The 16142-nt window shown below is 55.7% G+C and overlaps 2 protein-coding genes across 2 annotated transcripts; both read left to right on the top strand.

Moving 5' to 3' along the window:
• The first annotated feature begins 454 nt into the window (after positions 1-454).
• LOC117643921 lies at positions 455-11549 on the top strand. Its single transcript, XM_034383107.1, has 9 exons — positions 455-532; positions 856-985; positions 1307-1414; positions 8755-8955; positions 9031-9154; positions 9406-9612; positions 9738-9991; positions 10485-10835; positions 11456-11549. The coding sequence occupies exons 2-9, from the start codon at positions 858-860 to the stop codon at positions 11547-11549; spliced, it is 1467 nt and encodes a 488-aa protein (XP_034238998.1). The 5' UTR covers positions 455-532; positions 856-857.
• On the top strand, positions 5593-7592 carry LOC117643764 (DNA (cytosine-5)-methyltransferase 3A-like). The gene is made up of 6 exons (XM_034382838.1): positions 5593-5759; positions 5901-6078; positions 6163-6258; positions 6341-6617; positions 6708-7070; positions 7147-7592. Exons 2-6 carry the CDS (start codon positions 5983-5985, stop codon positions 7365-7367), a joined length of 1053 nt encoding a protein of 350 aa, XP_034238729.1. The 5' UTR covers positions 5593-5759; positions 5901-5982; the 3' UTR covers positions 7368-7592.
• Positions 11550-16142: the final 4593 nt, after the last annotated feature.

Consider the following 16142-nt stretch of genomic DNA (forward strand, 5'->3'; position numbering starts at 1 on the left):
CGCGTGGCGACATTGGGCGCGGGGCGTACCTACCAAAACCCCGGCAGGCAAGCGGCAAGCGGCCGAGCCGCCCGGGCGGCCGCGTAAACGCGTTCCTCGCCACGCGTCGAAACTCTTTGATGAAATCGGATTGAATCGCAGTGCCAGCATTCCCTGCAGACCGCTGCAGACTGATTCCGAGAGTCGCGTTCCTCGCTCGGTCTCTCTTGCACCGAGACGGGACGCCCCATGAGTGCGAGAGGGGCAGAGCGACGAAAAAGAATCTCGGCATCAGTCTGCAGCCGAGGGAGGCCCAGCGCTGCTCACGCTTGCGGTGTGCTTGACGTGTCCCAGGTGCCGCCGCCCAGGTGGCAGAAGCCCCACACCGGCGTCGTCTCCGCCGCCATGCCGCCCTCCCTGGCCGGGCCGCGCGCCCCGCCGCACCTGGAAGCGCCCCAGCCACGCCTGCAGCAGCGGCCGCAGCGCTTCTACGGCGACCTGGACCTGCAGCCGCCGCCAGGAGTCAACCGCAGAAGCGGCCACATCGGCCTGGGTGCGTCACCACGCGTCACCGCGGCGCCACGCACAGTGGGCCAGAAGACCGGTGGCGGCGGTCGAAACCCCGGACGCGTTTTGAGCTCCAGAGTCGCTAAACAGGACTCGAACCGAACGTGTGACCCCACCAATGGATTCCTCGTTCCGGGAGCAATCCATTGGTGGGGTCACACGTTCGGTTCGAGTCCTGTTCAGCGACTCTGGAGCTCAAACCGCGTCAAGAGCTTTGGCCGCCCGCGCCGGTCTTCTTGGTCCTCTGTGCCACGCCGCCGAATCGAGGGCAAACATCCGGACGACAAGATGACCGTGGTGCTGTTGCAGGAATGCGTCCGCCGCCACCGCCAGGCAGGACGCCCACCACGCTGAGGCCCTCCAGCACTCTGCCGCGGGAGCACCACGGCTGCAGCCTCTTCTCCGACACCGTGTGCGCCACAGTGGACCACTACCCTGAGTCAGTGTCCCTGCCCCCAGTCGTCAACAAGCTGCCGTCGCACGGCCAGAAGACCGGTGGAGGCGGCCAAACCTCGGGACGCGTTTTGAGCTCCAGAGTCGCTAAGCAGGCCTCGAACCGAGCGTGTGACCCCCACCAATGGATTCCTCGTTCGAAGAGCAATCCATTGATGGGGTCACACGTTCGGTTCAAGTCTTGTTTTGCGAATCTGGGTCAAAACGCGTCCGGGATTTTGACCGCCTCCATCGATCTTCTGGCCCACTGTGCGACTCGAGTAAATGCATCGCCTTCCCTAATTGGATTTCCGTGTTTTGCCCCCAGGGAGGCGATCCTGGCCAGCATGGACGCCGACAAGCACACCGTGGACGCGCTGCTCACTGACAAGGCGCCGCCCGGGGCGCGGTCCGTCGCCCTCCCCGAGATGCAGAGGTAAGGCCGCCTGGAGGGACAGAAGACGGAACCAATCATCGGCAAGGTCGGATCCAGAGACGGGTCCAGAGGGGATGTAGCAAAAGTTCGCCCTCTCCTAAGAAAACTGCCCTATCTTGTGTGGGCGCTGGGAAGCCATCTTAACTCGCCAGGGTGCAAGGAGAACCTCGAGGGGCGCTGAACTGGGAACCATCCCAACTCCCACACATAGCCTACCCAGTTCCGATAGTCTTCCGAGCGCCGTGCGAGTTAGGATAATTCTCTCACACCCAGAAAAGATAGGATGTTTTCCTAGCACCACGGCGAGCTAGGATGGTTTTCTCGGGAGTGTAGCCTATTGGTAGGGAGGGGCAAACTGCGACATTTTGCCTACGTTCGGGCAGGCCGGCGGAGTTGCAACCCTCACCCCTCCCCTGGTTCCGCGCCTGCTCCTCGGCCGCGCCGGGACGGTTGGCAACCCAATCGTCCACGTGGGCCGGCCGCGCCCGGACGGTTGGCAACCCAACCGGCGCGCCGGGGAGGCAGGCAACCCATTATGCTTGGATCCGCGTTGGCTGGGCCGTGGTGCGTGCCGCAGCCCCCTATTCCAGCGCGCCCTTCTTTGGCTTCCGGAGATTGTCTCGTTTACCCGGCCGGCAGACTGATTCCGAGAGTCATTTTCGTCGCCCTGTCTCTCTCGCACCCATAAGGGACGCCCCATGAGTGCGAGAGAAACAGAGCGACGCAAACGACTCTCGGAATCAGTCCGCTGGCCTCGCAGGCCGCGTTCCTGCAGGGCATGCCCGGCCATGCCCTGCAGTGAAGAACACGGGGCAGGCGGCCCCGCGCGGGGCTCGGAATGCGACATTAACGCCCCCCGGGGCGACGGGGCGTCCCTGGATGGCAAGGCGCGGCCGGTCAAGTTCACGGCCTGGGCCCCGGCCTGGGTCTCGGCCTCGAGGAGGGCGGCGGGGAGATCATTGGAGCAAGAAGCGCCGAGAATCATGCCGTCCTTGGTCCCACGGGGAGAGAGAAGCCGGGGGAGAATTCACCGCCAAAACACACGCGCGGCCGGTATTCCAACCCGTGGTTCTTGGGCAGAGAGAGGTCATTCACAGAAATGAATCATCTGATGTGTGTGTCACCTTAACAAAAGACTCTCTGATAGTCTGCCTGGAAGGCAGTCATTCACAGTAGTTTTTCATGGAGTGACCAAGTGTGGGTGATAAATAACAAGCTAGGGCCCGCCCTTCCGTCGAACCGAGTTGCCAGCTCCGCTTCGCTGCGCCGGCAACTCGGTTCGACAGGGGGCCGGCCCAGCTTGGCCTGCCGGCGGCCTTTTCTCGGGCCTTCGGCCCTCGCATCAGACCCAACTTGGCCAGTCGAAGGCCCGGGCCCTCGGCCCGCTCGCATCACACACACCGTGAGCGGGTAAAGCACAGTTATCGATGTACCATCGTGACTTAGGCCCGCCCTTCTATTCACAATATGCAATAGTCCTTACACTTTTTACTCCAACTGTCCTTAGAATATGCCCATTTCATTTGTCTCTTCGCCCTCATTCCGAAAATACCCATATTTGCCATGCTACTGCAACTCCTTGGTAAAGAGGCAAAGCAGGAGCGCAAAACGAGTCCGTCGCACTTTTCCCCATAACTCATGAAGGCGGGCTCCTGGACCCCCCTTCCGACCCCTCGTTGAAGAGGTCTTGCCAAGACCTATCCAAAACTTAAGTCAAAATTTTCAGTCGGTCGACCCCCTTTTTTCAAGATCCTGATGTGACTTATAGACGAAGTCGGGCTCCTGAACCCCCTTTCTGACCCCTCGTTGAAAAGGTCTTGCTGAGACCAATCGAAATCTGCAATAATTTTTTTTCGTCGGTCGACCCCCTTTTTTGAAGATCCTGATCCGGCCAACTTGTAAAAGCGGCCGATGGGGTCGGGACCAGGTCCATTCATCTTGTCTCGTCGCCCCGATTCCAAAAATACCCCTATGTGCCCTGCTAGCACCAATAATGGCGGAAATCCCCCTCCCGCTCATGTAAACCATGATGCACCTGCAGCAGCCCTTGTGCGACCCGGACGGGATTTGCACCACCGGATTATTTGTTTGGACGGTACTCCTGAAGTACCCTCCAAATCTGGTTACTCTAGCTCAACTCCTTCCTTGTACACAGACGCCAACAACAACAACAACAACAACAACAACACACAGACACAAAGGCAAATGCATAGGCCCTCCCCCTATTTTTTGAATAGAAGGGCGGGCCAAAAATCAATGACCCACAAGTTCAAAACTCTAGAATCATAGACAATCAACTATATCCATAGACCAACTGCTTCATGCCCAGGCTGGGATCCATGTGTTACGCCGCTCCCTGATTGGTCGGTACCTTTCACTTCACTGGTTATTGGTCGGCTTTGGGCACCAAGCTGCCTCGGCAGCGAACGCCGCGTCCTGATTGGTCGAGGAGGCTCGAGCTCCACCAATCAGGACGCGGCGTTCGCTGGCGGAGGCAGCTTGGTGCAGTCGATGCCACACTTGTCGAACAGTTTATACCTTTTAAGTTGATGTTCAGCTGCTTTCAGTGGGTGAAAAAGAAGCTCACATAAATGAGGAATATCATCAAACGGCTCGATTTTTAAAATGAACTTTAATTTTAGAGCCTCAGAGGAAGTTTTACGGAGGAACACCGCTCGTGCCGACAACTGATAGTTTGTTTTTCACTTGGTATTTATACCAACAAGCTTTACTCAAAAACCAAGAGCCAGAAACATAGATTTGAACAGGCTGAATGCAATCAGCCCACTAAAATTTACATTTGTCGAGTTTTTAACCTTGAAATGTTGAAGTGAAAGGTACCGACCAATCAGGAAGCGGCGTAACACATATGGATCCCAGCCAGGCATGAAGCAGTTGGTCTATGCATATAGTTGATTGTCTATGCTTGAATTGACGCCCTACTAATTAAGGATCCAAGCAGGACAGGAAAAGAGTAGAAGACTCGTCAAAATATTTCTACTAAAGTGAAAAATTACCTTGACTTCAGCAGAGGGGGACCAGAGGAGAAATGATACCTTGCTTTTCCATTGCCTCATAGACAATCAACTATATCCATAGACCAACTGCTTCATGCCCAGGCTGGGATCCATGTGTTACGCCGCTCCCTGATTGGTCGGTACCTTTCACTTCACTCGTCATTGGTCGGCTGTGGTCACCAAGCTGCCTCGGCAGCGAACGCCGCGTCCTGATTGGTCGAGGAGGCTCGAGCTCCACCAACCAGAACGCGGCGTTCGCTGGCGGAGGCAGCTTGGTGCAGTCGATGCCACACTTGTGGAACAGTTTATACCTTTTAAGTTGATGTTCAGCTGCTTTCAGTGGGTGAAAAAGAAGCTCACATAAATGAGGAATATCATCAAACGGCTCGATTTTTCAAATGAACTTTAATTTTAGAGCCTCAGAGGAAGTTTTACGGAGGAACACCGCTCGTGCCGCTCGTGCCGACAACTGATTGTTTGTGTTTCACTTGGTATTTATACCAACAAGCTTTGCTCAAAAACCAAGAGCCAGAAACATAGATTTGAACAGGCTGAATGTAATCAGCCCACTAAAATTGACATTTGTCGAGTTTTTAACCTTGAAATGTTGAAGTGAAAGGTACGGACCAATCAGGGAGCGGCGTAACACATGGATCCCAGCCGGGCATGAAGCAGTTGGTCTATGGATATAGTTGATTGTCTATGATTGCCTGGACCTGAACTGCACAGCTAACTTCTGAAAACCGTATGATTGAAAAGATTATTGGTTCTGTTGGATATGTGCTAATGACTGATGGGATCTGACACAATGCAAAACTACGCAATGCGGCATTTAAACAAAAAGTCTCATCTAGTTCATAAGAAGCCACCTAACCTTGAAACAGATGTATGGAGAGCACAATGCACCACAAATGTTCCGCAGAGCTCAGAAAGGGGTGGTTCGATTATTTTCAGTCGCTGCATTATAAGCGTTTCACAGTAATTAATTGATAAATTATACATTGATTAATTACTTACTGATTGGATCAAAGTGTTTAGCCTCAACACGTATTGGAAATACGCCTCTATTGGCAGCAATATCGTGTATCGTATATCGTAAAGCACGGAAGGTTCGTAAATTTCTCATAAAAGTGACGAATACGAATATGAACAGATATGAAAAATTTCGCATTCGGGTACGGATTGCTCCTTGTTGATGTCGTATTTTGCTTGCTTGCTTGCAGTGCACTCACTCCCTTCGAACGTGTTGGGATCTGGGTTATTTGTATTGCAGACCCTTTTTCGCACACTGTTCTGAAGGGGAGTAGTTGATTAACGAGTTGCGCCAGGTAATGTGTGCAAGTATTGCAAAGGCTTTAAATGACCATTGTCATTGTTACGGATTTTAAAATACTTTTATGCACACGGTGTACGTGTTTACCACGTAAAATTGTGTTCTTCTACACTCTAACATCCTATTTGAATTTAAGGTGAGCTGTCTCGAATCATCCGGAAGATATTTGAGGGAGTGACTGCACAACAAGCATTGCCCTGCGAACATAACCTCTGAGAATGCCAAGAAAAGCTCGTAAATACAAGAAGCGCAAGCGAGGATACAGAAGAAGATTGTGTGCTCCTAAAAAAGGATGTCCTCGCTACTCTGGAACGGTGCGTACTTGCACGGGAAAAGAGTACCCTTTGGTTGTACTTGGTTATACTTATTTTCTTTGTGACTGTTCTTTGTCTGTCCAGAAGCAACTGTTTGCAAGCTGTCGTCCTGATGTGGCAGGAGATGATGACTTCCGTGGATTTGACGTTGCACCACTTCCACCAAAGCCTGCTAATGAGGTACTTTGTTGGTTTCAGGATGCACTTAAACAAAAATATTTTGTTATAATGACGAGTTTTTTTGCTTGTTTTCTAATTTTAGGGAATATGTATGCTTTCTCTCTTTGATGGTATTGGAACATCAATATTAGCTTTAGACTCGATTGGCATACCTGTTAGGAAGTACTATTCGAGTGAGGTTGACGAAAAGGCCAATATGGTTTTGAAGTTTAATCACAGCAGCAGAATAACCATGATTGGTTGTGTTACGACAATTAGTAATGACACTCTGGAATCTCTTGATAACATAAATTTGTTATTGGGTGGCAGTCCTTGCCAACAAATTAGCAGGGCTAATCCGTTGAAGAAAGGTTCGCAAGGTACTAAAATCTCAACATTGTAGCTTGTTATTTCTGTAACATCCATGTACCTGGTACTTTTCCTAAACTATTTTTTTCTTTACTTTATAGCTCCTGGGTCATCAGCAAGCCTTTTCTATGAATATGTGCGTATCAGAGACCACTTAGCAAAGTTAGCTGAAGATAGGAAAGAAAATTTTTTTTGGCTATTTGAGAATACATTTTGTACGGATCACGTAACATTGGTTGAGATGACAAGGTGCCTGGGGACCCATCCAGCAATGCGATGCGCGTCAGAATACGGGAGTGCAATGAAGAGGAAAATGTATTGGTGGGGTAATATCCCACACTTACATGACTTGCCCAAGAGCCAAGTGGAATATCCCAATTTACAGGATTTCTTGATGCCTTACCGCTCTGCAGGAGTGCCTCTTCTGCCCACATTGACATCAACTTTTCACTCTCAGCTCTGTGGTAAGTAGCTGTGGTAGAGAGCTCCATATGTTTCTTAAATCTAACTCCTAATGCAGTTTATTTAATACTTTCTCAGGCAAAGAGAAATCATTGCCTGTCATAGAGGGCACCCAGAGAGCACCTCTATTGTTGACAGAGATGGAAGAGCTATTTGGTGTGGGCCGCCACTATACTGACGTAGGCATTTCACAATCAGATCGATGGCGACTTTTAGGAAATGCTTGGGCTGTTCCTGTCGTAGTTGACATTCTGAAGCACCTCAAGGCCGAGTTCTGCAAAGCTGCAAGTGTGGATTGAATTTGTATATTGTGTTTTGTACTCTCTGTATCAGTTAGTTCCATACTGCACTTAAAAAATTTAAATATGAAATTATAAAGTGTTATTGTACTTAATTGTATTCATAATCTTCCATTCTTTTAAACATTGTCAGGATACATTGATGGACTACATAAAGTTAAAAACATGTATTTTTTTCTTTTTGTCTTCAACATGAACGCAGAATAGAGGATCTTACAAATAATAGTGATTTTGTTCTCTTTTTGTCATTAGAAACTCCATCCCTCTTCCCAGACTTTAGTCAGATTATGAAGCTCCGTATTTGGTAGTTCCCTTTATAGTACTGTTTATCATTTTTTTTGGAATGAGGTCCCTTATTTTTTTGGGTAGACTGCTGAAGATTTTTATCTCCTGTTACTGTTTTAGTCAATCTCACTGCTGTTTCTTCGACTAGGAAAATACTTTTTTAATCTTTTAAAATGATAACTAAACTAAAAAATTAACAAATGGTACTAAGATGTGATTTGTGGATACTTTGTGATAGCTTTGATATTGGAAATAAATCTGAGGTTAGCTTCTTCTTTAGCCCTTCCGTATGTGTATTCCAGTTTAATCTACTGTTCATTTCCATGCCTAAAAATTTTGTTGTTTAACCTAATTCTAATTCTTTGTTATCCACTTGTGTTTTGAAGTCATCATCCATATTGCCAAAATGAATTAAAACTGTTTTGTGGCAATAAAGAATAAGATTTAAAGAGGGGCAAAATGGTTACTTTTATAAACTGAACCTGAACGGTGGTTTTTTCCCTCCATTCCACAAATGAACGCTCCCGTCCTTCTTTTAACTAAGTGTGTATACTAAGTGTGTATATTAAATAGACCGCTTAAGGACGGCCCCTAGCACATCAACGATTTCCGGTTAGCCTTTGGCGCCATGTCCGAAAAGGGCGCATCGGTCAGTTTGGCAGTCGGTCTAACACGCGCGGTCAGTTGAGGTGCACCCGATATTTGAACCCGTGGTTCTCAAAGAGCGCGAGGCTGCCGGGAGGATCGAAAAACCACCGCCAAAACTCTCGCTCAGCCGGTATTTGAACTCGGGGTTCTAGGAGAGCTGGGGGCTCCGGGGAGGAACCACCGCCAAAACTCACGCTCAGCCGGTATTTGAACCCGGGGTTCTCGGAGAGCTGGGTGCTGCGCGGAGGTACCACCGCCAAAACTCACGCTCAGACGGTATTTAAACCCGGGGTTCCCGGAGAGCTGGGGGCTGCGGGGAGGAACCACCGCCGAAATTCCCTCAGCCGGTATTCGAACCCGTGGTTCTCGGAGAGTGAGATGCTGCGGAGAGGCAGAGGAACCACCACCAAGACACGCGCGCAACCAGTGTTCGAACCCACGCTCCTTGTTTCAGGCGGCAGGACGACGACTACCCGCCGGGCTCCCCGCAGGACCTGGACGCGCAGGACGGCCAGGACGGCGCCGACGACACGCACTTGTGCGCCTCCGTCATCAAGTACGCGCGGCCGCAGCGCGCGCGCGCCACCAGCGGCCAGTGGAAGTTCATCGTCAACACGGCGGAACACACGCAGACGCTGCGCCTGGAGAAGTGCACGTGCGTGCCACCACTGGAAGTACACCGCGCGGACCGAGACAACCAACAGCCTTCTGACCTCGCCTATGCTTTCAGGCGCCTCGACGAGCCCTGCAACTACATGCCGGACAAGGTGCGGTCGCACTGCACGCAGGTGTACAACTACCACCGCCTGCTTACGTGGGACAAGGAGCAGGGGCTGCACATCGACATTTTCAAGGTACGAACAAATGCATGGTTCTACCTCACTGGTAAAACGGAATCGTGGTTGTACGCTGCATTCAAGCCTTCATAACTACGCTTGAAGACTTTGCGCTTGAAGTCAAGCGTTCGGAAGAAATTCACAAGCACATAGAGAAGATAGGCGTAGAACTACGCTTCAGTTCTACCAGTACCGTCTTGAGTTTTCATCTGACCTTACTCTAATGTGAATCCGAATGTCAATTAGAATGTGAATGGGTTGGTCCCCAGGTGCCGACGTGCTGCTCGTGCCAGGTGCTCAAGTCGCCCTTCTTGACGTCCAACGCGCCCCCGAGGCGACCTGGAGGCTACGTGCCGCAGCACCTGCAGCAGCAGCAGCAACCCATCGCCGACTTCTCGCAGCAGCACGAGACCGTCGTGGTGTCCGAGTCCGGGCGGCCAGTGCCGCCGCAGTACGCGCTCAAGCCCTTCAACCAGGTAGTTGTCGTTTAAAGTTTCACGGCTGACAGTGAGCCCCGGGTTGACACGGCCTAATTTTGTGCTCCTGGTGATTACTGTGTTTGAATAGCCACTGATTTGGCACCGCTGTGTGTTTCTCGTAGCAGGTGGACGAGTCTAGGCGGGAGCCCCTGCCCGCCAGCAAGCCAACGGGGTCCTCGAAGCCCACCTGGCCCTTCCGCAGGGCGGCCACGCGCCGCCCGCCCGTCCAGGGCCAGGGCCTCCACGGCCAGTACGGGCTGCAGACTCTGGAGGACAGCGCGGGGCCGGGCGATCTGCTGCCGCAGTACCCGCCCCTGCAGGACCAGTACCCGCCCCTGGCCGGCCGGAGGACGGGGTCCACCCGCAACAGGACGAGGTGGGTCTAACGAAGTCCAGCCGTGATGCGCCACGAGAACAGAAGTTGTTGTCATCCATAGTCAGTGAAGATGTCTGCCACATTCGTCGGAACGTGACGTCGTGACGCGGCTGTTCAGCAAGGATGTCACTTTCGTTTGAATGCGGATGATCATACAAACGAACGTGACAAAAATTCACACTCTAACGAGTTTGACGTCACATTCGTCGAATAGCAGTGCACAGTGGGCCAGAGAACCGATGGAGGCGGCGTTTTGTGCACAAGAGTCACTAAATGAGACTACAACCGAACGTGTGACCCCACCAATGTATTGCTCTCCGAACGAGGAATCCATTGGTGGGGTCACACGCTCGATTTGAGTCCTCTGAAGCGAGTCTGAAGCTCAAAAAGCGCCTGTAGTTTTGGCCGACTCCATCGGTCTTCTGGCCCACTGTGCAGTGTAAAGGATGGCGCTTTGTCACTGACCGAGCTGTGCCATGGCTGTGCCCCGCAGGCTGTCGGACCCGGACGACCTGACCGCGGAGGGCACGGTGCGGCGCGCGGCGCCCGTCATCCTGAACCCGGACGGCAGCGCGGTGCTGAACGCGGTGCGCGTGCCGGCGGCCATCACGGCCACCAGCAAGCGGCCGCTGCCGCCGGTGCTGCCGCCGCGCCTGGAGACGTACCGGCCGCGAGCCACCACGGCGGCCGCCACGGCCAAGGCCACGGCCTCCACCACGCTGGCCCCCATCATCATCCCCACCAGCACCGCGGCGCCGGGCGCGCCCAGCACGCCCACGCCCAAGAGGGTCAACTACAGCTACCACCCCATCATCGACTTCTTCCGGCCCCTGGAGAAGCAGATGTCGGCGCAGGAGCCCCGGCACGCCGCGCCGTCCGCGCCGTCCGCGCCCCCGCCGCAGGCCGCGCCGCAGGTGCAGGAGGTCGCGGAGCAGCGGACGGCCCCCGACGACGCGCCGCTGCCCGGCCCGTCCTGGTCCGCGCAGCAGAGCGACTGGAGTCCCATCACGCAGACGCCGAGCAAGCGGTGAAGAGGCTGCGCGACGCGCGGCGACGCGTGCAGTGATGTGACCGAGTGAATGTGTGACTGTGCGCGCCAATGGACGTCCCTCAACGGCATGGCGTGGCCCTTCACGATACTGGAGGCATAGCACGCTCCGCCCCCGCCGGCAAAGCGGGTGGGTTTCGACTTCCAGAGTAGCTCAATGGGACTGGAACCGTATGTGTGACCCCACCAATGGAGTGCTCTCCAAACGAGGGATCCATTGGTGCGGCCACACGTTCGGTTCGAGGCCTGTTCAGCGACTGTGGTGCTCAAAGCCCGTCAAGAATTTTGGCCGCCGGCGCTGCCAGTCTTCTGGCCCACTGTGCGGAGGCAGTGACGCGCTCTGCGAAGCCTGCAAAGGCAGTGACCGTTATCGTGTGACAAGAATCAAAGACATTATCTCTATAAAACTCGTTAAGTTTCCCTTTTAATTTATTACTGTTCTGTGAGGAGATGGACGAGGTCGTCGTTGCCGATCTCGCATCTCCGAAAGTGTGCCGATGTACAAAGTAAATTAAATAGAAGTATCGAATTTCGAATCCGACTGGCGGATCATTTATTTTTTGCGCGAAAGCGCGGAGTGACGCGTCCCGAATGCACCAAGCCAAGCAGAGCGACAAGGATGGAGTGAGTGAGTGCAAAGCAGAGCGACAAGGATGGACTGAGAGTGCCAAGCAGAGCGACAAGGAGGGATTGAGATCCAAGCAGAGCGGCAACGAGTCGTCCTGCTTGGAGTCCCGCCAGGGCCAGGACCGTCCTGACGACGGCGCGTGGCGTGGCGTGGCGTGGCGAGGCGTGGCCTGGCGTGGCGTGGCCTGGCGTGGCCTGGCGTGGCGTGGCGTGGCCTGGCGTGGCGTGGCGTGGCGTGGCGTGGCGTGGCGGGGTCGGTGTGCGGCCAGGCGTGCCCGACTCGCTTCACTTTGCGGGACGCATTGCGACCAGCAGCCGGCTGATCCTGCCATGGACGCAAAGTGCCAGATCATCCACTGTAGACCGACTCCGAGAGTCGTTTTCGTCGCTCTGTCTCTGTCGCACCCATACGGCAGGCCCCATGAGTGCGAGAGAGACAAAGCGACGAAAACGACTCTCGGAATCAGTCTGCTGGCCGGCCAAGCCAGTGATCGGTTCGTGAAACGGATCCAGCGATGGTGGAGGCGGAGGGAAGGGGCCGAAGAAGACGTGTCACAACTCCTGCAGCCAACCACACAGCGAGATGAGATTTAGTTTTCCGCCTTTTATTCGCATTGACACGAGTCGTTTTAGGCAGGCGACAAGCAGGGATCACTCACGTTCGCGGTAATCCGTCCCTGCCTGCCGGCGGCGGAACCACCGAGCTCGCCACTGCTCCGTGAGGCAACGAGAGAGGAGGGAGGACCACTTGGGCCAAGCGGCCCCCTTTCTTGCGTTCGAGCGGGCCGAGTCGCGACCTGGCTAATCAAGCCAAGCCCAACGCGCATTTACAACCGAGTTGCTGCAGTTAGCCGACTCCCAGTGAGCGTGTTAGATTCTGAGGTGGTTTCCAGCCATTTCGTCACTGGAGGGCCTAACCGATTCAAATGCGACGAGTTTCGTGTGTGTTTGTGAGATGGATCCAGTGCCCCCCCCCCCCCTGTGGCCACTAGACAGCCGCCTAGAAGGTAGGCAAATTGCGTCACTTTCCCCCTGTAAGTAGGCAGAAAGCATGGCCTGACCCCTCCCTTTCAAAATTTCTGCGCACGCCACTGGATGGATCTGAACCCGTCTTGATTGCACGAGAGGGTGCGAGGGGGTAAACACTCCACGAAATCGTGTACAGAGCACTCGGTATTACGCGGTATTACGAGGACATTACACGTGTATTACGGCACTAAAATGCCAAAATTTGGCATATTTAGCCCCAAAATGGTATTACAATTACGTGTATTACGCGTAATACAAGATTTTTGTGTACAGGGTATTACGCGAGTGTTTACCCCCTCGAGAGGGTGCGCTGTGTGACGCTGAGGCATTAAACATCACACTGTAAGGTGCAATGCAAATGCAATCAGACAACGCACTTTGCGTGCGACGATCATGGCGGTTGGATTTACCGTACTGACGGGCGGGATAGCAGGTTGAACTCCAGACTGCGGTAAATCAACAGGCTTGACGGGCGGTGGCGGTAACGGCGCGCCGATGACGTTCCCATTTCCATTTCTGCAGCGTCGCCGTCAGTCACTGGTGAAGTGCAGCAACCGGAGGGATTCCGAGAGTCGCGTTCGTCGCTCTGTCTCTCTCGCACCTTTACGGGACGCTCCATGAGTGCGAGAGAGACAGAGCGACGAAAACGACTCTCGGAATCGGTCTGCAGGGGGAGGGATTCGGGGATTCCGGGAAAAGGGAAGGGAGAAAGGCGAGGATTAGCTCGGCGACGCTGACGCCGTGGTCGCCACTGAACCGGCGAGGCGGCGGAGTGTCTCCGCGTGGCGGGCGGCCCGTTGACGGCGGGCGGCGCGGCGGCCTCCCAGTTTGCACCGACGCGAGCCCCTGACAGGTCGCCGCCGGCCAGTCATGCCCTGTCAACGATGACCGCAGGCGGGTCCATCGCCGTGCTCGTCAAGCTCGCCCTGCTGCTGCTGCCCCTCGCACAGGCTGACGCGTCCCCTGGCACGCCCTCCGCGCCCGCTGCGCCCGCCGCCGGCCAGGTAAGTGCACCACACTTGTCCAACCTGGGGGCGGGGGCGGGGCTGGCGGCCGGGCCTAGGGGCGGGTCGGGGGGCGGCGGTGTTCCCGTCACCGACGGGCCCGTCGTGACTGATGCGGTGACGGAGTACGACGGGATGGTGTCCTCCACGGCCTCGGTGGTGGCATCGACGGCGCCCCCTGCGAGGCGCAGGAAGAAGCGGAAGCGGAGGAAGAGGAAGGAGGGACGGCCGCCAGACGGCAGCACGCCGTCGACCAGGCCGTCAGTGAACACGTCGCAAACGACCTGGCCGTTGTCGATCACGCCGTCAATGACGACGCTGTCAACGACCACGCCGTCAACCAGGCCGTCGACGACCACGTTGCAAACGACCAGGCCGCCAATGACCACACCGTCAGCGACCACGATGCCAACGAGCAGGCTGTCAATAACCACACCGTCAGCGACCACACCGCCAACGAACACGACGCCGTCCTTGTTCTCCTCCATGAACTCGCCGCCACCGGCCTTGATGGTCTCGGACACCACCAGTAAACGGAGACGCAAGGGCAAGCTGGAAGGGACGGCGCCGACAACCACCACGACGGCGGCACCGCCCTCAACACCCGCCACCAAGAAGCTGTTCCCCAGCTGGGGGAAGTACTATGACCTCTTCGGCGAGCTGGCCCGTCTCTACGGCTCGGAGCGCTACATGGACGACGGCCGTGGCGAGCACACCATGGAGCGGTCCGTCCGGAAGAGGAAGAAGAGCAAGAAAGCGAACAGAGAGTCGGCCTACTCCAACAACCCCACGACCTCGCCTAGGACACGTGGAGGCGGAAAGAGCAGCAAGAGAACTATGCCGATGTCTTCATCGGGGTCCTCGGCTGTGCCTCGCAGGGTGCCCTCTCTCGCGGACTCTGTTGAAAGGGCAGGCCAGGACGAAGACCTGACCACCACTACGTTATCTTCGGCGGTCGATCGGGCGTCGAGCGAGAAATTTGTTGGAAGGACGGACCAGGATGATGACCCGACCACCACCGCGACGTCGTCGGAGTCGAGCGAGGAGTCCGTAGTCCCAGCGCACCTCCGCCTCCCCGCGGACCTGCAGCCCTACGAGCTGGCCGAGGTGGTGAACCGCGACTTCGACGACCTGGTGCTGGAGGACAAGGAGGAGATGGCTGAGCTGGCCCGCGACGACGAGGCCGAGTCGCGGCAGCTGGACGCGGAGGACGCCGAGGAGGACAGGATGATGGCCGAGAAGGATGACGAGGACGACGCGGACGTGGACGACGCGGAGAGCAGCGCGCGCTACGTCAGCGAGCACGAGAACCCCCCGGAGCCGGCCACCAGGCCCAACTACACGCACGAGGGCATGTGGGCGCACCCTCCCCCAGACCTCGGCATTGACTTTATCCCCCTGCAGACCTTCACCCAGGTACGTCTGGTCAGGGAGCGGAGCCGAGCGGAGCGCCTGGGAGGTAGGCTGTCCTGCTACACTGCAGTGCCTTGCAGTGTGGGCGTTGCCTACCCTGGACTTGGCAGGCGCTCGCACGGCGCCTGGGAGGTAGGCTGTCCTGCTACACTGCAGTGCCTTGCAGTGTGAGTGTTGCCTACCCTGGACTTGGCAGCCGTCCTCGTCCCCGAACACGCGTTCCACCCCCGCGGCTTGCAAGTGCAGCACCGCCCTCCCCGCGGCCTGCAGGACTGTGGCAACGGGTCCGAGCTTTTGCAAGTCAGACGGCGGTGGCGGCGCGCTGGGCAGTGGCCGGTCAGTGTTGTCAACGGCGTTACACATTTTATTTTTTCTCGATTTCCGCTGCAGTTGGGCGCAGTGCGGCAGGCTTGCACAATGGGGTGACACGTCGCTGATCCGATACAGGAACGTGACGCGCGGAATGGCGCGTTTTTACTGCCGCAGCGCCGGCCGGCCCGCCACTCGCGAATGGAATTGAGTGTGGAAAGGCCGTCATGGCGCCTTGGCGGGTCGCCGTTTAAAAGGTGCCGCTCCTCCGGGCACGCGACGCGCTGAGCGGGGCGCGGCGGGGCACAGTGGGCCAGAAGACCGGTGAAGCGACCAAAACTCTAGACGCTTTTTGACATCCAGAGTCGCTCAATGGGACTCGAACGGAACGCATGACCCCACCAATGGACTGCTCTCCGCACGGGGAATCCATTGGTGGGGTCACACGTTCGGTTCGAGTCCTTTTTAGTGACTCTGGAGCTCAATACGCGTTTAGAGTTTCGGCCGCCTCCACCGGTCTTCTGGCCCACTGTGCGTGGCGCGGCGGGGCGGGGCGGGGCGGACGCCAGGAAAGCAGAACGACCAGCTAACCGGAAGCCCTCCCAGACTCAAGGGCTGCGGTCGACGTGATCCTCGTTTGCCCTTACAGCACGCCCGGCCGGCCTGCGGACGGCCTGCAGGGCCCGGCTTGCCGACGGCCTGCGGTGGTCGCCGACAATGG

The sequence above is a fragment of the Thrips palmi genome, unplaced genomic scaffold (genome assembly GCF_012932325.1).
Source record: "Thrips palmi isolate BJ-2018 unplaced genomic scaffold, TpBJ-2018v1 HiC_scaffold_17, whole genome shotgun sequence".
Lineage (NCBI taxonomy): Eukaryota > Metazoa > Arthropoda > Insecta > Thysanoptera > Thripidae > Thrips > Thrips palmi.

Bases quoted from the DNA above. Each gene is read 5' to 3' on its own strand.
- LOC117643921 (XM_034383107.1), top strand. From the start codon at position 858: ATGCGTCCGCCGCCACCGCCAGGCAGGACGCCCACCACGCTGAGGCCC. The intron at 1,415-8,754 runs GTAAGGCCGCCT...TCCTTGTTTCAG, and splicing joins GCCCTCCCCGAGATGCAGAG to GCGGCAGGACGACGACTACC. The intron at 9,155-9,405 runs GTACGAACAAAT...GTTGGTCCCCAG, and splicing joins TGCACATCGACATTTTCAAG to GTGCCGACGTGCTGCTCGTG.
- LOC117643764 (XM_034382838.1), top strand. From the start codon at position 5,983: ATGCCAAGAAAAGCTCGTAAATACAAGAAGCGCAAGCGAGGATACAGA. The intron at 6,618-6,707 runs GTACTAAAATCT...TTTACTTTATAG, and splicing joins GTTGAAGAAAGGTTCGCAAG to CTCCTGGGTCATCAGCAAGC. The intron at 7,071-7,146 runs GTAAGTAGCTGT...ATACTTTCTCAG, and splicing joins TTTTCACTCTCAGCTCTGTG to GCAAAGAGAAATCATTGCCT.